Source organism: Amblyomma americanum, chromosome 6 (genome assembly GCF_052857255.1).
Source record: "Amblyomma americanum isolate KBUSLIRL-KWMA chromosome 6, ASM5285725v1, whole genome shotgun sequence".
Taxonomy (NCBI): Eukaryota; Metazoa; Arthropoda; class Arachnida; order Ixodida; family Ixodidae; genus Amblyomma; species Amblyomma americanum.
The window spans coordinates 60781295-60808059 of NC_135502.1; the positions used below are offsets into that span (position 1 = coordinate 60781295).

Consider the following 26765-nt stretch of genomic DNA (forward strand, 5'->3'; position numbering starts at 1 on the left):
GGTTCGATTTCCCAAAGCAGCTGAGAACGGACAACGCGTCCTGTTTTACTGCTGTGCACTCTGTGCTGTGCGAGTCAACCGCAACGCCAAGCACGTGCGTGTAGCGTTCTTTGAGAGACACAAAGATAGCGGTACCTATCTTCCAGAGATGCCTTTCTCGTTGCGTTCAACCGTCAACCGCTCGACTGGGTGCGGGTCGTGATCTCCCAACCTGTAGAGAGAGCTGCCAAACACAACGGTCCCTATCCTCACGGGCCGCAGCAAGGCGCTAGTCTCTTCCACAGCATGCGCTGAGTGCGCGATGCAGCAGCGCGCCAAAATGACGAAAGCCTCACGTAAGGCTGTCTCGCGGTAATGTGAGCACTGCCAAAGAACAGCAGAAAAGTTGAGGGCACATTTAAGCGCCGCCTTAAGGGTATGACGCTATACAGTTCATGGCTCCCTTTAGTATCCTGGGTGGGTTCTCTTTTGCGTATCACTTCGCCTAGGTTCTGCCTACGTGTCCATATGTGAGGCGATGATTATTCATTACATTGATAGATAAGGGAAATCCTCATAACACTCCTGGAGAAGCGGTGCGGCGTTGTGGGATACAGCGCACACCATTTCCTCCACCAGCCAGCGGCAGGCGTGCGAAGGCCACAAAGGCAAACCGCGCCCGCCACCTGGGAACGGAGGAGGACACACCTGCTTCTCCTCCCGTTTCTGGATGCCACCGCGACACCGGTGGTGGCGCAGTGGCCGCTCACAAAAGGGGAAAGGGAACAAACACTGTTCATCAGAAGAGGGCAAAAAGATGGCAAAAAGAGGGCAAAAAAGAGGGCAAAAGAGGACAAACGATTGCCGCTCCTAGCAGCAACCGGAAAGCGATAAAATGCGCCGATTTCGCGGAAAGGGCCTGTCTCTCTCGCCCCGGACCGCCGAGGAACCCGCTTCGCCTATCCCTGGTCATCTCCCCTGCCCGTGACTCGTGGGACGACCGACGGCCACGGTAAGCCTCCGACCTTTTGCTCTGGTTTAACAATCTTCCGGCGCGTAGTGCCTTGTCTTTTATGCTTGTCACTGATAAGTAGTTTCTAACGAGCTCTGCCTATTTAGATCGAACTCCCGAAACTATAACTTGCTGCTGCATGGATTGGGGGACACGAGTCGGGCTCAGTTAACGCATGTGTCTGTTGAATCAGAGACCCGCCTTCCCCGCCGGTTGCGCACAGTGTGACCCCCATACTGCGTATCTTATCGCGTGGCAGTACGCCTTCTTCTAGACATACTTCGCATTCCATGGAAAATATACGAGCAAAATAGCCGTAGCCGCGGTCGACCACTCGGACACAGACCTGCAAAGGACACGCATGTCGCGACTGACCGATGCGCTGCAATCCGATCGTCGCGCAGTGAAGCGCCCGGTCAAGATGAATGGCACTCACCGGGCCCGGTCCACCAACACCACCACTATTCGCGTCGACTTCCCCCACAGAGCGTTCGCTCCACCATTGTCCGCGTAGTGTGGCTGCTGTGATGGTACGAGAGAAGTGACTCGCACGGCGAAACATATATTCTGTCCGACGCACGGGGCAACGCTGTCAATTTTCGCGTACGGGCCGGCAGGACTTCTAAACTTGTTTGACCCCGTGAGCGCGTTGCAACGGGCAGGCGTGTAGTGCCGACAACGCGGAGAGAAGTCACTGTTTATTATTCTATGAAACTGGAAAGCAAATTTGCACAGTGCGCGCCAATGTGTCCTAGAGGAGGCCACTGTCGCTGCGCTGCGCGAGTAGGTGATTGGAGGGATACCGGAGAGAACTGGCAGGAGGAGGAAGGTGTGCAAAATACGGATACCCCGCGCGGGGTGCGCACACAACTGACTCGCTAAGCGCGCTTCACACGCAGAGCACTCACTGAAGTGGGGTGGTACGCACAGCCCAGTACGCACTAAGCGGGTGCACTTCTTCCACGAAGTGAACCAATTGTCGAAGGGACGCGGCGCTGTATGGGGGTTGAGGTCTGGGGGAATAAGGTCCTCGGCCGAAGTATACAGTGGTGATCAAGATCCCTGTAACCACGGAGCACAGTGCTACGCTCATGCACGAAAGCCGGGCAATCGCGCAACCGGTGATTGAGCGTCCCTGTGTTGCCAGAGCTGATGCAACGCGCACCGTCCTCGCCTCGCGGGCGGTGGTGGTGCGTGGCCATGCGCACGCGCCCGCAGCAAAGGCGAATCTTGATGGTCCGTTCTACGCGGCCGAAATTTTGAAAGGCAATCGGCCGAGGCGAATTTCCCTGCGCGTCGCGGGTGTCTGAAAGGCTCAGTGCAGGGTTCCGGCGGATGGTGTCTCCCCGCCGCGTCGAAAATAGTTCCGTCATCGAGACCGCATACCTGTGCGCCACTTTGTAGAAGCGGTCAGAGGCCTCGCTTCCAACGACACCAACGTGCGACTGCACCCACAGAAGCAAAATGTCACAACCACGTTCACGGAGCACGCGCCGCTTCCAGGACGGCCCGTCGAGAGGAAAAGAGGCACCCTCTTCCTTTCCAGCTAACGACAGGGGGCCGCTGGCGCCGATGACGAGTAGCGGGGATCCGGTTCCTGCAGCGGTTTCCCGCCCAAGACGGGGAAGGAGTGCCCTCAGAATCGGGCTTTGACCTCGCATAGCTTCACAGCTGGATGTGTAAGCGGCACGCGTCGATCAGAATCGCGTGAATTACCGTGGTGGTACGGAGCGATGGCAAGAGGCGGCACTTGAGAGCTGAAGTTGGCTCATGAGATGGTATGCGGCGTGATCTGCGAACCCCACCAACCAATGCAACTCCCACTGGAGCAAACGTTGCAAATATTTCGCATGCAAATATGTCAAACGTTGACTGTGTTCATGCTCATAAGTTTCTCCAAAATAGTTCCAGCACTGCTACAAACAAATATATTTCGGCTCTGTGGCTGATACGGAATTGCTCCGGAACTCGTTAATTTTTTCCTCCAAAACCTTTATTGCACGTCCCACTCTTTATATAGAACTGGTGTGATTACCCGTTGACGCCTGGAAATCGACGGTCCAAAGCACTTCTCGCAGGTGATCTGTCATCTTTGCGGGGAGTTGAGACAGCTTGCGCAGTCCGAGTTCTGTGTTTCCTAGTTGCCCCTACATAGTTGATTGAAGAGCGACTGCCCTGACAGCCCTTTCTTCCGGCTACGCGATACGGTGGGAGCGCTCAGTAGCAGGCATGTTTGTTTGAGCACCTTGTGTTTTGTTTCTGCAAGCAGACGGGTTATTCATCTGCAAATGCAGTACCGCGCCTCCCAAGGAAACTCTTTTGCTGGTGTTTCTATACCTCATGCCACCGGGATATGTGTATCTCAAGAAAGAATTGTCGGCGCACCGCCGAAATTCGCCTGCCTTCGAGGTTGGGCTGGTGTCCTTTCTTCCTGCAGCAAGACGAAATATATACTTTCTGCTGTCACCACCGCCGCCGCCGTGGCTACTCTGGGGGAAGATATCGCAACGACGCCTTTCCAGCGACATCGTGAACAACAACAACATCGTTAGCCCCCGGATGATTTCGCGTGCTAATCCACTGAGGCTGCATGTTTATGTGCGATCACAACTGACATTTGCAGGATGAGTGCCTGCAGGGTGCTAGTCAGAAGGCTTCGACATTAATATGTTATCGTATTTCAAGCTGGCAGCGTTTTATCAAGGGAAACTGGTGTGTTCAAAATTAATGCCCCGTATGATACCGCACGCCTTATCTCAGTTACTTTTGTCGCTTGTGAATGCAGACTGACCATCAGTGAATGCATTGCAGTGGTGCTGAAAGACACAGGCAAAAGAAAAATAAAAAGCAATACGCGAGTTTCTTTTCGCGCTTACAACTCCCGTCAGCCTTGTATTTTGTTGACAAGTGCTGATATGCATGTGCAGTAAGACTGACCATGTGAGATAAAGAGGGCGCTTTCTCGCAGATGTTGCTCTGGCTGCTGGTGGCGGCGCTTGTGGCGGTCGGGAACGCAACCAACTCCAGCGGTAAGCATGGACCGACGCGCCTCCTGGTGACGTTCCCCGCTTCCGTATAGGTGATTGCCCGAGAAGCAGGAACCACTGCTTTCAATGACGCCGTATGCTTTTAAGCATATTCACTTTTCTCGCCGCACAGGTCCCATCTTATATTGTATGAATAAGCAATACTCAAAGTCTTTAAGAACACTGACTACAAATAGAAGTCAGCCTGTATCGATTTATTACCGCGTCCTACTGACTAATAGGCTACATTAGCTGGAAACCTAAGTTTTTATAGGTATACAATTTTGAGGAAATTACATAGAAGGGACTTCACCGCCGGCAGTTTTTACAAGTGAACTGCGCGGACATCAAGGCCGATTTTTTAAGCGAATTTTCAAGGCTAGTGTACAGCACCATTCACTTTTAAACGTGAATCCTCCTTCGCCTTGACGTCCCGCAGAAAAAAATTTCACTCTAAAATAGAACTTTCCCAGGAATAAATATCCGTCTTTTAGAGCTCGACAAGCACCCACATAGTCATAAAGACAAAAAAAAAACGATTTTTTTTACATACATAATTAACCTCAGTGTCATAATAAGCAGGTGACAAGTGCTGACAACGAAAATGGTTGCCGTCGGCAACATAACTAGGCTGACTATGCATATCACACATCAACCAGACACAAGCGGCCTGTCGAAGCAATGCCTGCCACATTCATCAGTGTAGGTGGCACAAAAAAAACAAGGATGAAGGAGGAGAGAGCGCGCGGAAACGCCTCTGCAGGGCCTCCTTCTTGCCTTTGCTTCCTTCTTTTGCTCGTGATCTAATGCGACGGGTGGGTGCGAACAGCCCGAGTCGCATTTGTTTTGCTAATGTTCTCCAAAAACGTCCTGAGAGCATTATGGAAGCGTTTTTACTCTGGAATCACATGTAAACATTGCACGATGAATTCGCGTCCAAGTGCACCAAGCCGCATCACATCGCCAGGCTTAGAGAGTATATACGGTCGTAGTAGGAGGTGAATTTAAGTCAGACACATGCACAGAAGTGCTCTCAATTATCCAAGGTGGCTTGGGTTTTTAAAATTCAAAGTGCGAAGAACTAGTGGAAGAATAAATTGACAGCATTTTCGTTTAATTAGGACTACGAGTAAGAAACAATCTGGATGTTCCTTCCCTTTTCCACTACAGAAACGTCCAATTCCTTGTGGAATTACAAACTTAGATCTACCTCGGTGCGCACATATGTAAGCATATGCCTCAATGAAGTGCACAGATATAGGCACAGTGTGAATAATTCAATGTGCTTATCCAACAGCAGTAAATCTGTCTAACGCGATACCTCACTTCCCTTTGTGCAGAGCCTGCGCCCTGGGGATCACGGTCAACTTTTTCAAGCCTAACATATCTATCACCGCTGTAGTAAACAAAAGTTACAGCAGCTCTGTTTATACACGTTCAGGATGCTTTGAGAGACTAGGTTTTAAAAAAATCTCCGAGTTATGACAAATCACTCGTAATTTTCTATGCAGGCGCCGTGAAAAGTAACACAAACATTCTATTTACTTGCCGGTGAAATCTCGTGGGCAGGACAAAAAATTGGCTTGAGCGAGATACTGTACGCCATTTTTACTGCATTGCAAAACATCCTCCTGGCCATTATCGGTAAGCGAAGGCATTGATCGGCGGCCTAAAGACTAAGTGCATGCCCTCTCACTAAGGTCCTGCTTTTGGTAACACTGTTAACTACTTCGGAGACAAATACAACCTGGAGGCTACCACGGGAGCTCAGTGGTCATAGTGCTCGGCAGCTGACCGGAAAAACGCTGGTTTGAACCCTGCCTCTGCGGTCGCATTTCGATGGAGGCGAAATTCTAGATAGCCGTGCACTGTGCGATGTCAGCGCACGTTAAAGAACACCAGGTGGTCGAAATTACCATGAGAGTTCTTCAGAGCTACATCGTCGCTCATAGCTCGAGCCGTTTTGGACGTTAAATCTCATAAAATATAAGCAAAGGGGCATATGAAATCATTAGCCTGAGTTGCCCATAAGCATGCATACATACAAGCATTGCATCCCTTCATATTCTTCCATTTTTCTTAACTTGTGTTGCTAGCGATCGCCCTGGCCACCTAGCAGAAAAGCTGCCCTGAACTTAAAGTAATATACCTGCGAGCTTTCAGACCACGGCACATTGCGCTTTCTAGACATAGGCATTGAATTACGCCGGGTCACTCTGTTAAACTTGCCAGCCACGAGCAAACTAGATGTTCCTAGCTATCCTAGTCAGGCCTCTCCATGATAATTAAAAGAGGAGCTGCAAGGCGGTGTTGCAGTCCACTCTGAACAATTCGCGTCATCATCAGATGGAGCAAAGCCTTCAGCGGCAGTTCGCTATGCCTGTGGAAGCGGAATTACATATGACGATGCATTGCAACCGAGCAGAAAGCCTCGTACCGAAGATTAGGCGTGGCAGAGAAAAAGAAGGTATGTCTGAAAAAGCAACGCAAATGAAGTTTTCGGTTATTCCGTGCGTCCATTGGCAATCGAACATCTTTATGAAGGCCGGCAATAGGCACGGTATCTGGATCATATTCATGGAACCTAATAAGGCGAGAAGTGCGAGTGCGGGAGTCAGTGGGCAAGAGAACAAATCAAAATGTCAAATCGCACACCAAAAATCCCAAGCAGCACATTGAATTAGCCCAACATTGGAACCGTATTGGCAAAGGCCGGCCCTACAAAGGACCAGGATGAGACCATCCTGTTGCAATAATGGGCCGATTACCTGTGCTCCTTGAGAAGGTACTCTGAATGCGTTCTAGGAATTGCTTATAGTAATCCACTGTCTTGTGGAAATCACTTCGCAGGATAGAATTGAAAATCTGTGAATAATCGGACAAGAGAGTACACATCAGCAAAAACAGGAACATCCGGCACCAACACTGCAATGCACTTGAGGAAATTCTAAGTAAGATACCAATGCACACGCCCCATAGGACTTCATAACGTGTAGTGCTGAAAAAGAATGCGCTCAGGCTGACTCGCGAGATTGTACGCAGAAGCCTTGGCCATCCGAGAATCTTGAGAGGAATGTGTCAGGACGGGAATTGTAGCCCCATCAAAGAAGGAGGTGATTTTCTTGCGCAACACTGCAGGCAGGTAAGGGAAACGAAAGAAAATAAAGATTATGCCTTCATTATTTTGAATATGAAATAACAGGTGTTTCAATAAAATTTTATCTGTTAATGCAGCATCGTCCTTGTCTATCTGCTCCTCCTATATCCCTGTTTCTTGCCTGCTGCAGTTTTATAATAATGTGCGAACTGGCTCAAGCATTCATCCTATTTAAGATCACAGTTGAACTGCCATATATACGCACAAAAATTCGCAACAATGGGAGCTACCCTACGGGAATATTTGTATCTGAGGAACCATATTTCACGGGTTTTGAAGTTTCCAGCTCGGCGTGGTACCTCAAACTCGTTATTAAAACAAAATCGGCAGTGAGACAAATTTTTTTGTGAATGACTAAAACAGAGTAGAGAAGCGCTTTTTATTGACTTTCCTACGGAGCAAACTTCCCAGCACGCCGTCTTTTCAGCGTGCTTTGTGTTGCTTCCCCACGAGGCTACTAACAGCTATCTGAACTGCTGCTGAGAAACCCCCTTTCGGCGCGTATCCGGAAATAAACCCATGGGAAGCAGCACACAAAGCGTGCGGACTTCGATAAGCGCTTAACGCCCGCCGTGTACATACCAGCATCGACAACCGGGCAAGTTTCCCCGCTGTTCTGAGGTTTACACCAGAGCGCATGACACTGATAAAACGAAAAACGTGAATTCTTTTATCGTGACCATCGTGATAACGGAAGAACGCACTCACTTCTCTATCCGCGCGTTCATCTATTGCTGCTACTTTTTTAATTAATTCACGAGGCTGCTCTTTCCTAAGCGCCTCTGACAAGTCGTCCTGGAGTGCCTCGTTGTTTGCTACTGGCTTTAAGGGGAAGACATTCATTGTTCGCTTGGCCTCCACAAGCAGTTTTGGAGTCCGTAGACTGCGGTGGGCTATGTATGGAAACGAGGTTTCTAAATTTTACATGCTATAAAACTTAGAGGCCTGACAGCAGTGTATAGCGGTGTGCTGTCGAGCAAGGCGAAAAATGCTGCCGCCAGTAGTATCATCGCGCGAAAGCTCGCAGGGCACAAAAATGGCGTCGTTGTCCACAGCTTAAACAGAGACTATGGTGTTGTGTACCAAGACAATAATCATTTTTTTTTTCTGGCGAAGAGTTTGTACACGCGGCAGCGTCCCCTCCAGCTTTTTAGCAGTGTGCTCCAGTGCAAACGTGATGCTATTATAGTGCCCCCGTCTTTCCTGCGCATGAAGCCGGACGATTGGGAGAGAGCAACTGCCGCACCCCCGATGGCCGGGACGGCCACTGCATCCTGGCGTCGCAGTGCACGTCATTGTCCAACCTCTCGAGAACCGAGCTGTTCAGTTTCGTGTGCGGCTACCGGAGACGGCAGGCCAAGCTGTGCTGCGCTCCCGAGCCGGAGGCGGTGGCCAATTCGACGGATGCCGTAACCCTCCAGGCCATCACGGATGGAGCACCGACTCCACCGAGCACGCCCGTTCCCACTGACACCCCCCTGCCCATCGACTCCCATTCCGCGCTCCCATCAAGTAAGCCCGAACTTTGGTGGGGGAAAAGCTCCTACTCCCTTCAGCGCATCCCGCTCTACTTTCTTGAAGGAATAGTTCCAATAAACTTTCTATAGCCTTCAACAAAAAATATGCATGAACGTGTGAAATTTAGAGTTGAAGTGAGGAAATCTTAAGATGTTAGGCTGGAGTGAAAACGTTTGAAATGTTCTCTTCCCAGCTGCATTTCACATTGTGATGGCCTCCACTGAGTGATTTTGCAAATCAGACGCTGGCGAAGCAGTCACTATATGGCGTCGACCTACACGGGGCGAGGATAGCTGTTCTGTGCCAGGCACATGAGAGGCCGGACTGAAGCCGTCACACATTCGGCTGTTTTCCAGTTATCTGTCTGCGGCATTACGTCAAAAATTGCGCACATAGTTGGGAACTTGCAGCTTTTTGTCCGATTCTGCTTCACCAAGCAGCGATTTTTTTCTTCCGTTTTTAGCGCCATTCGTGTCATTCGTGTCATTAGTGTCTTTCCTTTTTTTATGTCATCTAGCGAAGGCAGCAAAATATTTCTCAAAAGGTTGAGCATTCCAGTGCGTCCCCCGTGATATTCATCCAAACAGTTTTTGCCACGAGTACCATCATCAATATTTTCCTATGAATTTTTAGCGTCACACACATCTTCGAAGCCAAAAGTGATTACGAGAGCTCTCGTGTGTTTACACACAGGGCTCTTAAACAGAAGAAACGAAACTTTTCGAAACCGCCATTCCTTCTCTTTTTTTTCACCTTTTTAAGGCTTTTCTTTGGTTTTAAAAAGGCAACAGAAGAGTAGATCAACTCGACACCGGCCTACCCTCTTGCGCAGCTTACGGCTGCTTCCGAGGGCCTAGTATCAGAGCATACGGCCCTATCCCACAGCGAACTTTCCTGTCCGGAGATGCAACTATCAGCTAGCATGTGTTCTGAAGTGGTCAAGGACTGAAGTGGTCAAGGCTGACTATTTTGAGAACAGTCGGGCAATGAGCGAGATAATTTGTTCACGCGACACCACAGCTCCAGCCCCAAGGTGTTGGGCTCCTGTGTCTTCATCTGTGGGACGCATTCTTTCGTAAGCCTATAAGAGTCTTGTGTACAAGGATGCGAAAAATTCGCGGAGTCTAAACGCGGCCAATGACGACTTCAAGGAATGCACCTAGGCGCAACTATCTACAGTGCAGTGTAGTACTGTACCTGTTTGGATCGTGTGTATACGTCTTAACATCTGCTCGGCAAGCCCAGTAGCAGCGTTTGATTTCGTATAATTTCTACATCCACTCTCAAGCCGTTGGCGCTCGAAGGCGAGTGACTGACCACACATTACGTGCAACGTCTGGTACGCAGGCTGCGGCATAGCCAGAGTCATCGAGTCTCGGGTGGTTGGAGGACGGGTGGCTGACGTCGGCGCGTGGCCATGGATGGTACGTGGTCTACGGGCGCCGTGGTTTCTTCATTAACTCTAAGAAATTGCGCATTAATTGCATTCTGCACACAACAGTAACCGCGTCTTTAATCAACATGCTGTCTGATATTTCATCGAGATTTGCAAAATGGATACAAGTATCAAACAACACTTAGCGAATTTCTTAAGGAGTAATCGAGACCCTTTTGATAATTTTTTTCTTTTGTGAAAATGCGCGCTTAGTTTTCGCCTTCTTTTCAAGCAACCAAGAAAGAGTATCACACTGTAGTGAAGAAAACTTGTGCATATCATTGGCATAAAGACAGCAATATAAGTACTAATTACAGTCTGGCCCACTTATCACAACCCTGACGGTGGCAATGTTGCCTTCGTTGTATCCGAAGTTCGTAGAAAAGTGTACTTCTCAATTTAGGGCGAAAAGTACAAAATCGGACACTGTAAGTGTTATGCGCGCCTGCTTATTCAAGTCACACCCTTTACAGTGCTTTCCAAGCACTCCAGCGCAGTCACATTCACAGCTTACCCGAGGATCCTCTAATTGGCTGCAACTATCAAGGCGCCCCTCCGAACTTACCCGAGCTTACACGAGGTACTTTGTGGACAGAAAGTGTGGACACTTTCTGCTGAAAGTGTGGACACTTTCTGCACACATCACGCGTGAGGCAAGTAATAGGTACGCATTAAAAAAGTCGCGCATCTATCGGTCCTTTGTGCCGTGCATTCAGCGCACTAGAACGTAGCTTCCAAAAAACTGCGCATTGCGAGTCTCCTCTATGACAAGCGGCGGCCGCTGCCATTCGTGCGCATGTATAGAAAGCTGGCAACGGAAGCTTGGTGCACTTTCCACCAGCGCTATGCATCGCCTTTCAAGGCGTGCATTTTTGAAGGCCGCGTCTGGTAAAAAGTGTTGTCGGCATTCGATAAGTGATGTATTTGCTATTTTATAATTATTTTTATATTTACTGCTTTTTTTCGGTCACCGCGTTATTTCCGTTGGAAGGGAGGAGTTGGTGGCATGGTTGCGAGGAGACGCTCGCCGCTCTCCGCTCATGCATGAAGCGAGGGTTTTCAACCGCGGGGCCTAGTTTACGGCACCTCCTCTTTCGCTGTAACTGAGTTATGCAGCCATAGGTGTTCGTTGTATCTTAGATCCAATGCTATTGTCCTAATATATATTCCGACGGTAGCACCAACCTCGTTCGTAATAAGTGAGCGTTCGTTGCAACTGCAGCCGTCATCAGTGGGTTCGACTGTATTCCTTCATTGTGCTAGCAGTGACAGCTGGAACATCATAGCCATTGAAAATTATGTGAGTGAACAGGGAAGTTGGATTTAAGCAAAGAATTTGTTACGTCATGCTGTTTAAAAAAAAAAGCATTTCATTTATTGTTTTTTGTGTGTGTGTGTGTGTTAACGACTATGGGCGCCGAAACGGCGGACGTTCAGCGAATATCGCGTAGCAGAGGCTTCTCTCGTCTTTCGACTCGGCTGCGGAAAAAGCGTACGCCATCTACAGCAGCCGCGACCGTCTGTGCCTTCGCTCGCAGGCCGCCATCTACGAGAAGACTGAGGGGGCGGAGCCCGCAATGATCTGCGGTGGCGCGCTCGTCACGGATCGCCACGTGCTCACCGCGGCCACCTGCCTCAGCCGCGACACAGGAGGGAAACAGTGAGTACGCCTTCTTTCATTTATGGCCTTCGTTGCTCAGGATACTTTATTAGGAAGTTGTAGCACAGCGTGTACCCGTGAAGCATACCGCGAGCGCCATTCACAAATCATGCGCAGATGATTCCAATGACGTAGATGCGCCTTCAGCTGGCCTGCACCTAGTATGTCATGGGTACCTGCACACGCGCACTGACAACTGATGATATCGGATTGCGGTAGCAGTACGCGGCATACTAGAAAGTTTTCTCGAGGTAAAAGCAGTCAGTGCAGTAAGCTGGCACCGAAAACTCCTTCGTCCAAGTGCATGGAGGTAGATGAGAAGGTTATCGGTGTTCGACGAGGCGATGATGATGTTGATTTCTTTATGGCGCAAGGGCATCTTGCCAAAGAGTGCCATCGCATAAGAAGTTTCGGAATATTCAAGGTTGGGTCAAATACTCATTTTACCAAGCATGTGACCCCAGAGAAAGCGAGGATAAGACCGCTGGAAAGCTTGCACACATTGGATAATCAATTAGTACCCGGCTACACTGAGGATCGAACCCTGGACCTCCAGCCTACAGGCGGATGCACAAATGAAACGGTAAAAGGTGCTGTACGAGAGAGAGGGGCGAGTAGAGACGGCGGGGCCCCACAAGCGCCATTGTTCCCACTTCTTTCCACGGCATTGAGAGAGACGTCTGAGAGCTATTCACTGCAATATCGTTGCAAGCATACTTCCCCCCGTTTGCTTTCTTTCTGCCCGAGAGCGCTCGATCACATTACAGAAATAAAAAAAAGGAAAACCTCTGCACACCAGTTTTTGACATACACAGAAAGGCGGAAAGCGTTTAACTTATTTAAACCAAGTACATGTGCGAAATCAGATGTTCATTCTTCCATTGGGGAGGTCACTTATGTTCTGCCTTACAGGTATGATGGGATATCTTTAGTGACTTAATGCCCATATATGCACAATTGGTCATTCTCTACTTTACATTCGTAGATGGCGGCGGGACCCATAAACGCTGTTAAATAAAAAGAACATTGCCGACAAAAACGCACAGTGTTACTAAATGCTGCCGTCGAAAACGCAAGCATTGAGAGGCGTAATGTACACTAGTGAAAGAGAGGGCAAGCTCTTGCGTTAGCACCGTACTGCGCACGAGGTAGGTCCGATGCTCGGTACTTTGGGAGCTACGTTTTCGGACGCTAAAGGGAGAACACAAAGGTCTGGATAGCCCGTGGCTTTTTTCATTCATGTGACCAGCGTGGAACCAGGCAGAAGCTCCAATGCGCGATGTGTATTGTGCATGATTTGCTTGCTGGGTAGCTTGTGAAATTCGACCATGACATGGATAAAAAATACGAATTCCAACTTGTGCTTGGGAGCTTGGAAAGCACCACGTGCACACTTCTCTGGCTTTGGTAACAACTACCTTTTCGCCACTAAATGTCAAGCGCAAGCTCCAGCCACAGGAAATGTGCGCCATTCACGTGCTCAAGATTTCCTATCATCGATGCATCACCTAACTCATACTGAAAGCAATTAAAACACCAGATGACGATTTTGTTGTTTGGATATATTTGCTGTTTTGGAAATGGTTAAGGCCATACGGATGAGACTGACTGCGGAGTATATCAGGAATTGCTTCAATAAATAACATACTTTACGGGCTAAGGAACGAATGATAACACTGTTCAACACCTCTTTGATTGGCCACATGTGGGTTTGTAGAAAAGCATTGTTAATGCACAAAAGACCGTATGTGATTTCGTCTGAGATGGTTGCGTTGGTGGGGATTATGATGCGGGCAGCGCATTGGCATACACTAACGAAGCCATTGCACGCGAAGTACGTATGCTGCCCAGCTGCCAATAATCTGATGTTGACGAGGAGGACGGCCCGCCACTAGTTGCCGTGAACGCGTTAACCACGATTAGTTATGTCCTGTTCTTAAAGCAGCTTGATTGTCGGCACTTGGAGCCTAGCTCGTCGAGGAACATGAAGCATGACCGCTCTTGAAAGCTTGGAAAGTGCCGTGATACGATTTCTTTTGAAAAAGCCGACGCGCATAACGAAAGCTTGTAAGAAGAAAACACCAGTTTCGTTGGACTTCGCATTTGTGACTACAAAACGAGAAGACCACTTACTACGAACATTGGATACTGTTACGTCTCGCCTACGACGCGCGGTTTAGCCGGCGCGGATGCAACTGATGCCGCGGCTTCGTTCATCGCTGCCGCAACGCCTCCCGCCAAGCGCGTCCAGGCAGGTTTCAGTGCCACGTGTCGTCTTGCGTGCGTGTGTGTGTGTGTGCATGCTGGTGCCCACGCTTGTCAAAGCGCGGCAGCCGGGGAGAGGAGCTCCCCAACTGGGAGGCGAGGAGGTCTGACCGGCGCCGGCCTGGCGGACGCGCCCGTCACGTCTGGACATGTTGAAGCGACGCCGTATCGGGCGCCTCTTCCCAAGCCGTTCCCTCTTGCCCTCGACTCCGAGGGTATAAAAAAGACAGCTGCGCCGGACGCAAGAGAGAGGCCGCGCGCCCCTGCGCGCGCGTTCTTCCTTCTTCCTCTGAAACCCTACCTATCCTTCTCTCTATCTGCACGCCGGCAGTGGAGGTGGTGTTTTAACACCAGTCACAGGCCCGTGCATTTTCCTTTCCTCTTCCCTTTTCATCCAACCACTACTACTACTACTACGCAAGAGAGAGACTTCGATTTCGTCCTTCGAGTAACGTGGTCGCCCTGACCGGCTGCTCTTTTGCGATGCCAGAATAAACAAGTTGTTCTGTTGCCAGTCGACTCATCCTTTGCCGGGACCTTCGGATGTTTCCAGCTTTGCCTCAGGCCGCCAGGCCAACGCTACCCTTGTGGCTTGCAACCCAAATGCAACAACTGGTTGCCAGCGGTGAGATCCCGACAACGGAGGCCAGCAGCGAAGATATGCGGTCAACTGTATGCTGAGCAGCACAACGACCATCCGGGAGCAGTGCAACGAGCCCTGTGTGATGACTGGTTGCCTGCAGCGGAACGACTGCGCTGAATTCTTGGCTGCGAGGTTTGGTGAGTGCGGGACTTTCTTCTTCTGAGTTTTGCCAGGCTTTTGTTAGTGTCAGAAACAGAGCTGGTAATTGTGGTTGTCGTTGCTGCCGGGTTAGTTTGCGGCAAGACAATAGTAGGCAGTAGAGAAAGCAGCATTCGGAGCAGCCATGGATTTGAAGTCGTTGCGCAAACCGAAATTGCTGGAGCTTGCAAGAGAGTTGGGTCTTGATGTCTCAGACAAACTCAGAAAACCAGAACTGCTAAGGGCGATTCTTGAGTTGGAGGCTGAGGATGACGAGCTGTCGGAATGCCTTGAGACCATTGAGGAGAGGGAGCAAAAAGAGAAAGACGAGCGCGAACGTAAAGAGCAAAAAGAGAAAGAAGAGCGCGCTTTAGAAATGAAGCGTCTCGAGGTAGAGATGGAACGCGCTCGTAATGGAAGTCAGGCACACGGTGCAGGAGAACGAGTATCGTTCAAAATGACTGACCTGATGCGGCCGTTTAAGCTTGGAGAGGACATTGGTTTGTTCCTGGTTAACTTTGAGCGAACGTGCGAGAAGCAGGGGTTCTCTCGGGAAACGTGGCCACAGCGCTTGCTCACTTTGTTACCCGCCGAGGCGGCCGACGTAGTCGCTCGCTTGAAGAGAGAGGAGGCAGAGGATTTCGACCAAGTGAAATCGAGTCTGCTAAAAAAGTACAGGCTGTCAGTGGAGGCGTTCCGTCGGAAGTTTCGGGAAAATGAAAAAGGCAGAAATGAGTTATATACAGAGTTTGCCTACAGGCTTATGTCAAACATGCAGGAGTGGCTCAAAGAAGAGAAAGCGTTTGGTGACCACGAGAAAATTCTGCAGTGTTTCGGGCTGGAACAGTTTTATAGTCGGTTACCTGAGAACGTGCGGTATTGGGTCTTGGATAGGCCAGACGTTAGTACAGTGGCTAAAGCCGCCGAGCTAGCCGAGGAGTTTGTGACGCGTCGGGCTCGCGGAGCTAAGGACGGTCAAAAGGGTGAATTTGGCTCCAAGTCTGAGAGGCCGAAGTTCACACCCATGAGAGCAAGGGGGGTCACGCGTAGTGCGGATGCGAGTGAAAGCAGTCCGACCGAACGTAAGGAGACGGCGGCAGCCGAAGCCGAACGCAGAAAGCGGTTCGAGGCGAGGCAAGCGCGCGTGTGTTATACGTGCCAGAAGCCGGGTCACTTTTCGTCGCAGTGTCCAGAAACAAAAACAAAAGTCGGGTTTTTGTCATTATGCAGCACTGACGAGAACATGAAGCTTCTCGAGCCTTACATGCGAGACTTCCTCGTGAACGGGAAAGAGTGCCGAGTGCTTCGTGATTCCGCAGCTACAATGGATGTAGTTCACCCCTCTTACGTAGAACCCGATATGTTCACGGGCGAGTGCGCATGGATCAAGCAAGCCGTGGAAGCTCATAGCGTGTGTCTGCCCGTAGCAAAAGTGCTCATTGAAGGACCTTTCGGAGCACTTGAGACGGAGGCCGTAGTGTCATCTAGGCTGCCCCCCCCCCCCCCCCCCCCCCCCAGTACCCGTACCTATTTTCGAACCGGTCCGATCACCTCCTGCGCGAGAAGGGTCTTTTGTTTGGTGAGGCTAGCGTTCAGGCCTTAACCAGACCGAGAGTTCGGGAGCTTGCTGCAAAGGCGGTAGTTGCGAGGCCGACGTTGTCGAACAATGAGAAAGGGTCGGAGGCGCAGCAAGCTGATATTCAGAGCACGTCCGAACTGAATAAAATTGAGCCTGTAGCGTTGAAGGCACCAGGTACTGGAGAGGAAATGCCCGACACGGGCAAGTTAGAAGAGCTTCCGGTCGAGCTTCCGGGACTAAGCTCAGTGTCGAACAGGAAAGACACTGATCAGGTCATTAGTGACTTAATCATTAAAGCACCGCTGTCTCCTGAGCAGAAAACCGAACTACACCAACTCTTACAAGAGTTTCAAGGTCAGTTCTCTGAGAGGCCTGGTAGGACTTCTGTCCTTACTCATGATATAGAACTTACCTCCCCAGAGCCAGTACGATCCAAGGCGTACCGGGTGTCACCCCGCCAGCGCGATATTATGGAGGCTGAGGTAAAGAAAATGCTACAGCTCGGTGTTATTGAGGCAGGTGAGAGTGATTATACCTCCCCTTTGATTTTAGTTGAGGTACCGGGCAAGGAACCTCGTCCTTGCGTCGACTACCGCAGGCTTAATTCCATCACTAAGGATCAAATTTATCCGATCCCTAACATCGAGGAGCGCCTTGAGAAAGTTAGTAGCGCTCAGTTTATTTCCACCCTAGATATTGTCAGGGGTTATTGGCAGGTTCCACTTACAGAAGAGGCTAGTAGGTATGCGGCTTTCATTTCACCAATGGGAACATTCCGTCCTAAAGTTTTGAGTTTTGGTTTGAAGAACGCGCCATACTGCTTTTCAAGCCTCATGGACAAAGTGTTGCGGGGACAGGAAGAATTCGCTTTACCGTATTTAGACGACGTAGCGATATTCTCCGCCTCCTGGTCTGAGCATATGGCACACTTGCGGGCAGTGCTAACCCGCCTGCGCGAAGCGGGCTTGACAGTCAAGGCTCCCAAGTGCCAATTAGCACAGGCCGAGGTTGTCTACCTCGGTCACGTGATTGGACAGGGTCGTCGCCGCCCCTCTGAAATAAAGGTGGCCGCTGTGCGAGACTTCCCGCAACCGCGCACGAAGACCGATATTCGGTCGTTCTTAGGTGTCGCCGGCTACTATCAGAGGTACATCCCCAGGTACTCCGATATCGCGGCTCCCCTGACGGATGCTCTAAGAAAAACAGAGCCCCAAACAGTCGTCTGGAGCGAGACCAAGGAAAGAGCTTTCAGCGCCCTAAAGAGCGCCCTAACAAGCCAGCCTGTGCTACGATCGCCAGACTACACAAAAGGGTTCGTTGTTCAGTGCGATGCTAGTGATCGAGGCATGGGCGTTGTACTGTGCCAAAGGGACAATGGAGAAGTGGAACACCCCGTCCTGTATGCTAGTCGTAAGCTGACCTGTCGTGAGCAGGCATACAGCGCCACCGAGAAAGAGTGTGCGTGTCTCGTGTGGGCCGTTCAGAAATTGTCATGCTACCTAGCCGGCTCGAGGTTTATCATTGAGACGGATCACTGCCCTCTCCAATGGCTGCAGACCATATCTCCCAAAAATGGCCGCCTCCTGCGCTGGAGCCTCGCTTTGCAACAATATTCCTTTGAGGTGCGTTACAAAAAGGGGAGTCTCAACGGTAACGCCGATGGCTTAAGTCGAAGCCCCTAACGTAGGAATCCGCCTCAACGTTGTTTGTTACTGATGTTTTCTTCCTGAGGCAGGATTTTTAACATATTGCTTTTGTTTAGTGTTTCAACGTGATTATGTGCTTTCTAGTGCAATTTTCCAATTTGTGGACGCGTTCTGAGTGCTGCTTGACTACTGTAAGGAACTAGGCAGTAGTATAAAAGGGGAAAGAGCCTGGCAGAGCTTAGTGAGGGTTGTCTCGTGCTTGCTGACTGAGCGGTTGCGTTTCGGCGTAGTTCTAACGCTTGCTGGGAACGAGCACAAAAATGGCAACTCTCCTGAAGTGACTTTGCAGTGCCCTGTGTGATCCTGGACCTGAGAACGAGGCCTTCTCTGTGCGCTGCGCTCAAGCAACGTCGAGGGACGACCGGTTTCGTTTACGAGCATCATCGAGCGACATCCCTCTGGACAGCGGATGCAGTCCCCTGACCATCGGGATCTCCTTCTCCCGGCGGGGCGGTCTGTTACGTCTCGCCTACGACGCGCGGTTTAGCCGGCGCGGATGCAACTGATGCCGCGGCTTCGTTCATCGCTGCCGCAACGCCTCCCGCCAAGCGCGTCCAGGCAGGTTTCAGTGCCACGTGTCGTCGTGCGTGCGTGTGTGTGTGTGTGCATGCTGGTGCCCACGCTTGTCAAAGCGCGGCAGCCGGGGAGAGGAGCTCCCCAACTGGGAGGCGAGGAGGTCTGACCGGCGCCGGCCTGGCGGACGCGCCCGTCACGTCTGGACATGTTGAAGCGACGCCGTATCGGGCGCCTCTTCCCAAGCCGTTCCCTCTTGCCCTCGACTCCGAGGGTATAAAAAAGACAGCTGCGCCGGACGCAAGAGGTATCCTTCTCTCTATCTGCACGCCGGCAGTGGTGGTGGTGCTTTAACACCAGTCACAGGCCCGTGCATTTTCCTTTCCTCTTCCCCTTTCATCCACTTACTACGCAAGAGAGAGACTTCGATTTCGTCCTTCGAGTAACGTGGTCGCCCTGACCGGCTGCTCTTTTGCGATGCCAGAATAAACAAGTTGTTCTGTTGCCAGTCGACTCATCCTTTGCCGGGACCTTCGGATGTTTCCAGCTTTGCCTCAGGCCGCCAGGCCAACGCTACCCTTGGGGCTTGCAACCCAAATGCAACAATACAACGAAAGCAATCTGCACGACCGTCAAGTTCGTTATAGGTGGGCTCGACGGTATTCTTTGCAACTTCAAATTAAGACTAACAATGTTAAGTTGGCTTCGCATGTGGCGACGGTTCGTTTTCTTTCGTTAGCTCGGACACCTTGCTGTTCGCTACATGAGTTCAGAAATACATATACGTATGAACTGAAATAAGGAGACCAGTTTAAGAGCAACTTGAATTGGGCGGTGCAATACAAGCACAACGGTGGAGGTAAACAGAAATAAAGGAGTGGTGCATGAAAGGCGCAGGCTGACAAACTAAAGAAAGGCAAGCAAGCGGAACTCTTGGCAACGCAAAGCAAAACAAACAAGCGTCAGGACGGGAATGTCAGTCCGCTAGCCAAAGTTTCGACAAAAGGATTTGCCGTCGTCTTCGTATTTAAGAAGACGAATACGATTACTGGTGCCGAAATGTTGGCTAGCGGAGTAAGACTCCCCTTTCGACCCTTGTTGATTTTAGTGTGACAACATTAAAGTTGACGTCAGGAGCAAAACCCGCCGTCCGGTTTCACGAAAAGAGAAGTCGCATGACATATTGACATCATCACAACCTTTACTGATTTGGCGAGAGACGTCGTGACGTCATCACAACTGGTGGCAACCTGCCCACCTGGTTTTGAGGAACCGGCCACGGAGGGTAGTTAAAGTAAGGTTTAGAATGACCAATTGGTGCAAATATGGGTGCGTAGGCAGAGCCTAGGCGACAGAGGTCTACTGTCACGGGAAGAATCTCTGATACTGTCGCATGGGTATGACACGAGGATAGGTTAAGCGTCGTCCAAATTTTGTTTTGTGTTGTTAAACAAAAACAAGGTAGTTTGTGGTCCATCAATAATTTAGCGCATCAGTGGCGGTCTAAACGCTGCCACATTTACCGGAAAATAAAAATAAAAGAACGCACTTTCATAAGTGCTCTCTCCACCATCTGATACAAAAGTCGGCATCTTTGCTTCACAATGACACAGCTTTTTTGTTTCGTCAATGTCAGTGCCGACAAATAAGGCTCCAGCTCTTCCGGAACGTTTGCCTCGAAAAATCTTCCTTGGACTGCAGAATATAGCACAAGATCGAGCTACAACTGCATTTTTTTTTGTTTCTAGTTTGACTGTAAAGCTGCCAAAGCTTGAGCCCCAGTCGATCTATTCCTCTGCCCGTCTGATGGCCATTTTGGGCCTCGTTTCGGTCTGCTGCCTTATAGTACTTCAATGCCGGCGCCACTTGCAATGCGGCTCATTTGCACGCTGCATAAAAAGCAAGCGATGAAAAACACATCACATTCAGCTAAGGCTATTTCAAGGCTCGACAAAATAGCGCGTATTGCTCCTGACCTCGACGGCCAAAAGAGCGTGACATTGAGAAGCCAAGGCCTCCCACTGAAGCAGAGAATTAAAAAGTACAAAACATTCATAAGTAGCGTCGGAACTGCTTCCGCTAATAATATTTCGCACTGTGGAAGCAAGTATGCACGACAAAAATTTAACGACAGCATAGCAGCGACTGGAGCGGTCCTTTTAAGTTTACAGTGGTTATGAAAAGGACAAGAAGCTATGTTCAGTGGAAGCACTAGTTTCGGACGCATACGTGCATGGTGGCTGTATGGAATAAATAAACGATATGACTCTGCACACATAAAGCTAATATTTTGGCTCGCCTAAAAATCTATCCAGTTTTCTTTCCGTTTCTCTTAAATATGGTCTTGTGTCGGTCAGCGCAGCTTGAACGACTGCAAAAGTTTGCAATAATTACCCTCATAGTAATTATTCTCACATTTAATTGACTGTCGATTGCGTGTGCTCCGTTTTTGCAAAACGTGATGTAGAAAATTTCAAGTCTCGATTTTTCATTGACTTTTTACTCTCTGAAAACTGTACTCTTGACGTTTTTCACTTGTGACGATATTAGTGGTAGCAAGGTATTCACTGCGGGCATGCAAAATATTCTCATTTCAGCATTGACACTTCCCATTATTGCATTGTGATCTTATTAGGAAGCTGCCGTTGTAGGGCGTCAATCTTACGTGCGCAGAAACTTTTTTAGAGGCGAAGCGTGCATTTTGAACGCAACCAAACCAGCAACCGCCTTGAGTGCCACCAAGAATGGATTTTAAAGAACATTCAGTAAACGAATTTACGCAAAGATCAATGTTATTGGGCCTGCTTAATACACTTGGGGGCATTATCTAACACTTTATATATTGTCTGTGGCGAACGAATTCATGAATCAGCTTGAGAGAAGCCCGTGCTGGCATCCAGCTCCCAGTAAGAGACATTACAATGTTTTATCACAGCCAGAGGCCCACCAGCGTAGACAGATAACAGTATAGCCTCGGGCTGCCACTAATCCACAGTTCCGCGAGCTCTCCCACATCTGGTCCCTGCGCATTTTCAGTGTGGATCTGTGGCGTCCGGTACAGGTACGCACCTACGTTGGTACGACCCCGTTGGTACGATGGTACGACCCGCGCTTGCCCTATCGGGGCAATCTGCCCAAGTGCATTTAAATCGTGGTGGTAACGTTGTACGGTAACACTATGCTAAAGTGTTCTATTGACTCTGCACACACACGCAGGCCGACCGCCCAAATGCTGACCGTGCGGCTGGGCGACCACGACCTGAACTCGACCAACGACCAGACGGCGCCCGTGGACGTCCAGGTGTCCGACTTGGTGCGCCACCCGGACTACGCCCAGAGCACATACACCAACGACATCGCGCTGCTGGTCTTGAGCGAGCCAGTCACCTGGAGCCGCTTTGTGCAGCCCGTGTGTCTGCCCTTCGGTCCGCTGGCCTCCGAGACCCTGGAGGGAAGAAACGCCTTCATCATTGGCTGGGGCGCCACCAAATTCGGTGAGTGCAGGGTGCAAGGGCCATTCTGCCAGGCCTAGCTCCTCGGCAGGCGCCCAAAGGCGGACGAAATGTAACGACCGGTCTCGCTGCCGAAGATAGATATAAACCTCGCCTCCACGCTGCATATAGTGATTTTTGGCTGAACAATGTGAAGTGTTCAGATACTTCATCGCCGTCAGTGGCTCAGTTACTCCCACGGCGACTACCACTGATCTCCACTTAGCTTCGTATTCCGCCAGCTGTGGCCGCTCTGTTCTCGTGGATTTATTAAACCTCGTCTGCCCAACTGACGCTCGGCTGTCACACGTCTAAATTTGCATTCTCTTAACAGCCACAGCATTATTACCAGGAACCATAGGTTTTTAGCTCGGGTGCCGTTAAGTTGTTTGGTTCCCTAAACCACGCTTCTCGGTTAATTTCTTGTTTTTAAACCCACCGTTTTTCTTTCCATGCATAGCAGAGCTGTCTCCAAAATAACTTATAGGTTTTCTATCGGGTCAGGGCAGGGGCAACAAAGTGCATACTAATGAATGAAACCGCGGGCAGCAGAGCGTCATTTGCGGAGACGAGACTAAAAGGAAATTTCAGTAGATAAGGCGTGTAAGACTTACGAAGGATGGAAATTCTTCGTTTCTTCATTTCCTGGCTTTCTTCTCCGCTTCTTGGCTAATGATGATGATCATTATGATGTCTATTTTTAGGCCTATTTGTGAAGCTTGCCCCCTTTAATATCCTGACTTATCTCCAGTTTAAGCACACTATTTTCTTTTTCAATTAACTGCTGGAAGCTCCCATGCGTGTTCTATTTCCGAGGTGTATTACGTACTATGATCCGTTTCGTACAGCTAACAAGCTATCAATGCCTTTCCAGTCTTGCATACCATAAGGGGGATAAGTTCGTCGGTTGCGGTGGATGGTTAGTAATAATGAGGATAAGACACGAAAGCACCGTCGCCCGCTATGTAAATTGATCTGCTTTATATCGTTTGTTACTGCATGGATGCACTCCTACTGAAGAGAACAAATACCTTACACAGCCAATCCCGGAATACGGCAGTGGGTTTAACACCCCTCTCACAGCACGCATTACATGCTCTAGATTAGAAGCGGCAATAAGCGGTGTCAAAAATGCTTTGTCGCTTTGTCCTGCTCAGGGGCGTAACTATATAGTGGACCTTTTACTTGGCGTTCTGTACATCCTGTTTTGCAAAGCTAACGACTGTGGAATAAGGAATGTTCTTGAGTCTCCCTGTAAGGTTCGCCTCGCTTTCGCTTACTTTCTCAGCCGGGAGCATGCGGAACGTACCCCCCCCCCCCCCCCCCTGTTCATGTTATCGGCACGGTTTCAAAGGATAAAAATGGCTATGACTAAGAGAGCCACGCGCGTGCAGGTTATGATGGGAGCAGCGAGCTGCGGCAAGCGCAGATCCCCATCTGGACCGAGGACGACTGCAAGAAGGCGTACCAACGGTACCTAGTCATCACCAAAGAGCAGCTGTGCGCAGGAGACAATCGTGGCGAGAGCGACGCCTGCCAGGTGATACAGCACTCGAATCACTCTCATCACCCCCTCTTGAGAGTACTGGCAGAGGGATTAAATGGTCACGAGCTTAATGGCTTGCCCGCATTGGTGCGGGGAGGCGAGGCTCTAAGGAACCCCATCGCATAGTATTCAAGTAAAGAAATCTTCAGAATACACACCCCGTTGTGGCTTTGAGGCTAAGACGTCCGGCTGCTGAGCTAGAGGTAGTGAGGTCAAATCACGGCCGCGGCCGCCGCATTTGGATGGAGCCGAAACGTGGCAACTTCTTGTGCTGCGCGATGTCACTACAGGTTAAAGAACCCAGTCAATCGAAATTAATCCACTGGTGGGTTCTACAAGCATTATCAAACTTGTGTGAGCTGAATTAAGGTTCAGTCGGCCGCAAAAGTTTGCGGGACCTGCGATGCGTGGTGGAGCGAAGCAAAACTGTACTGCTGCGCCATCTACCGTAATAGAGCAGAGCGTCGAAACTCGCGGCACACCTTGCGAGGAAGTGCAGTGAACCCTGAGCCTCGACATCACGCACTCACCTTCTGAGGCGTTGCAATCACCGGGCGGCACAAACTTCTCGGCTAATTCAACATCGGAAGAGCTCAGGCATTTGGCGGGCACTGTCATTCGGATGGTCTGATTAAGTCACTGTCGACGGAGTGGGCACGTTTTTGTAAAACACTGCACTGCCACTGCATTGCGTATAATTTTCACTTTCGAACAATTATTTTTGCAGTCTGCTCATGTGCCGCCATCTTTGCTGTCACTAAACAGCAGTCATAAATCAGGATACATATTCTCATCAGATGCTTCGAATCGACATTAACAATGCTGCCAAATACAGCTTTTCGAGAAAAAAAAAAAACTCAGGAGCCGCTGGGAAAAATAGACACATTTGCTAGCCTGGGATTCACTGACATCCAATTTGCTTTTGCCGCCCCTTGCGATTCACTTTTTCAGAAGCGAATGTAGGCCAGTCAGTCTTGTAACGGCCCCTCATGTGGCGAGCGCCAGCCCTATCCACTCACTGGCTGCAAGTGGTGGTGCACTGCTTATCTCCCGGAAGCCACAAAAACGACGAAATGTTTAGCATACAGTACCTCCATGTTCCTGTATCGATATATCTTACACAACCGCGAATACGCGGAATATTCTTTCAAACTAAATTATGTTGATTTTAATACAAATGTTTCAAGTTAACAGATGGAGCCAATTCCTTGTCGTAAAGTGGAGTTTTTCTTTTTTTTTTGTGTTCCTTCAACGACACTGGGAGAAATTCATCGCTTGTCTGTGAACCTATAGCATGCCCCTGGCAACTTTTCCAAATAGTTTTTGTCCGCTTGACCACATAGCTTCTGTGCAGAGGTTGATTTCACGTAATTCTCACTTCCTCATTTTAATAAATCTGTAAACCTAACTTTCGATCACCCTGTATAACCGCTTCATGTGTGCGCTCTGCTCACTTTGAATCTTGCAAATGGAGGTCGCTGCTTTCTTCCTTTCACTCGCAGTGCATTTCGCAGGTATGTAGTAGAGTACAGGTATCAAAACGGGAAATTTGAAAACAAAAACGTTTGAGGTCACTGCGGCAACTCACATTGGAGGGATCCGAAAGCACTGACGCCTCCTCGTTTCTCTTTGCCTCTCTTTGCTTCACTTGTCCCTTCTCATATTCACTCGATTAAACACTGATGTAAATTCATCCAATTTCACAATTACCACAAATAATTGTCTTACTTAAGTTCCATCAATTGCCTTTTTTGAGTTTTCAAACGTGGCGCCACGCTTCGTTTTCAAATTTGGCTCCACGCGTTGGCTCCGCCCAAGCTTCCGGTTTTTCAAATTTGGCGCCACACGTTGCCCTGGCTCCGACAACTTTTTGGGAATTTTTGGCTCTGATTAATTAACTAATCACTCTATCGATATAATTTTTTTGCGCAGCATCCTCACATCATCATCTTTCATTTACAGCCATTCCTTTGATGCTACCTCTTCTAAGTTCCTCACAACTGCAGCGGACACGTTTTGCCGACACGACCTTGTCAGCATAGCCTAGTAAAGTTTTCCGTTTAATTAAAAGAAAGCCTTTTGCGTTCTACGCAAAAAATGGTACGGTTTTAACGCAGATAAACCGAGTAGAAGTGTGAAAGCATGTCCTTAGCCTTATAAGCTCATGGTACTGCTTTGCTGGGTCGTCGGCACGTTTGGCGACGATATTAGACCCAGGTTAATTAAGCTCTGATCGAGGTTAATAAGCTCATCTGGTCTGTTCACGCCACAGACAGAAGTTATGAAGAGGACGACGTGTAATGCACAGCTCGAGAGTGTGTTGCAGTTTAACACGAGGCGTGCGACGATAGCATAGTGCTTTCGTGCAGTGACCAGTGAAGCTGATCTGATCGCGGCGCTGCGGGTTCCGATCCCAGTAGCGGCCATGTTTATTTTATTCATTTAATCAAGGTGAAAGTCAAGGCTTCAGCGATGGCCAGTTTTTTGCAGCTTTAGTCGTGAAGCAGAGCTTTCGCTCCAGAACGCGTCCTGCTTTAACTGCCCTGTGACCGGTGTGTTTCGCGGGACGCACCAAGGAGGATGTCCGGTGGACGTTGCCCTCCTCCTCCTCCTCCTCCTCCTCTTCCCGCTGATTGTTCCCTCTGTGGCGACGTTGCAGGGCGACTCCGGAGGTCCACTGCTGCTGCCGTACGAGGGCCGCTACTACGTGGTGGGCATCATCTCATGGGGAAAGGGCTGCGCCATTCCGGGCTTCCCGGGCGTCTACACCCGCGTCTCCGCGTACCTCGACTGGCTGCGCAACGAGCTGGGCGCGGCGCAGTAATAAAAAAAAAAGCCCAGCTTTGCTCGCCTAAGAAAATGGTCCGTCTCTCTCTCTCTCTCTCCTTCACGCATATATGCGTGCGCTCAACTTTCTGTGTGACAAATTCATCGGTTGATGGAGCCCTTACACAGGCGCCAGCCTGCGCGAGTCCTCCCCCACTCTTTCCAAACCTTGCCGCTCCTTTTGCATTCCTTCCTCGACGCAAACAAAAGAGCACGCAATAAATTAGGACGACTCTTAATAGTTGAGTTGGTTAAGCAACGTTCATAGAAT

The 26765-nt window shown here is 49.7% G+C and overlaps 1 protein-coding gene across 1 annotated transcript in view; it reads left to right on the forward strand.

Moving 5' to 3' along the window:
* Positions 1-26516, forward strand: part of LOC144095299 (transmembrane protease serine 9-like) — a 48518-nt gene extending 22002 nt beyond the window's left edge. Inside the window, exons 8-14 of the mRNA XM_077629077.1 lie at positions 3960-4020; positions 8390-8686; positions 10040-10116; positions 11666-11787; positions 21848-22125; positions 23517-23662; positions 26328-26516. Coding sequence (XP_077485203.1) covers positions 3960-4020; positions 8390-8686; positions 10040-10116; positions 11666-11787; positions 21848-22125; positions 23517-23662; positions 26328-26492 — 1146 coding nt within the window. The 3' untranslated portion in view covers positions 26493-26516. The remainder of the gene's footprint in view (positions 1-3959; positions 4021-8389; positions 8687-10039; positions 10117-11665; positions 11788-21847; positions 22126-23516; positions 23663-26327) is intronic.
* Positions 26517-26765: the final 249 nt, after the last annotated feature.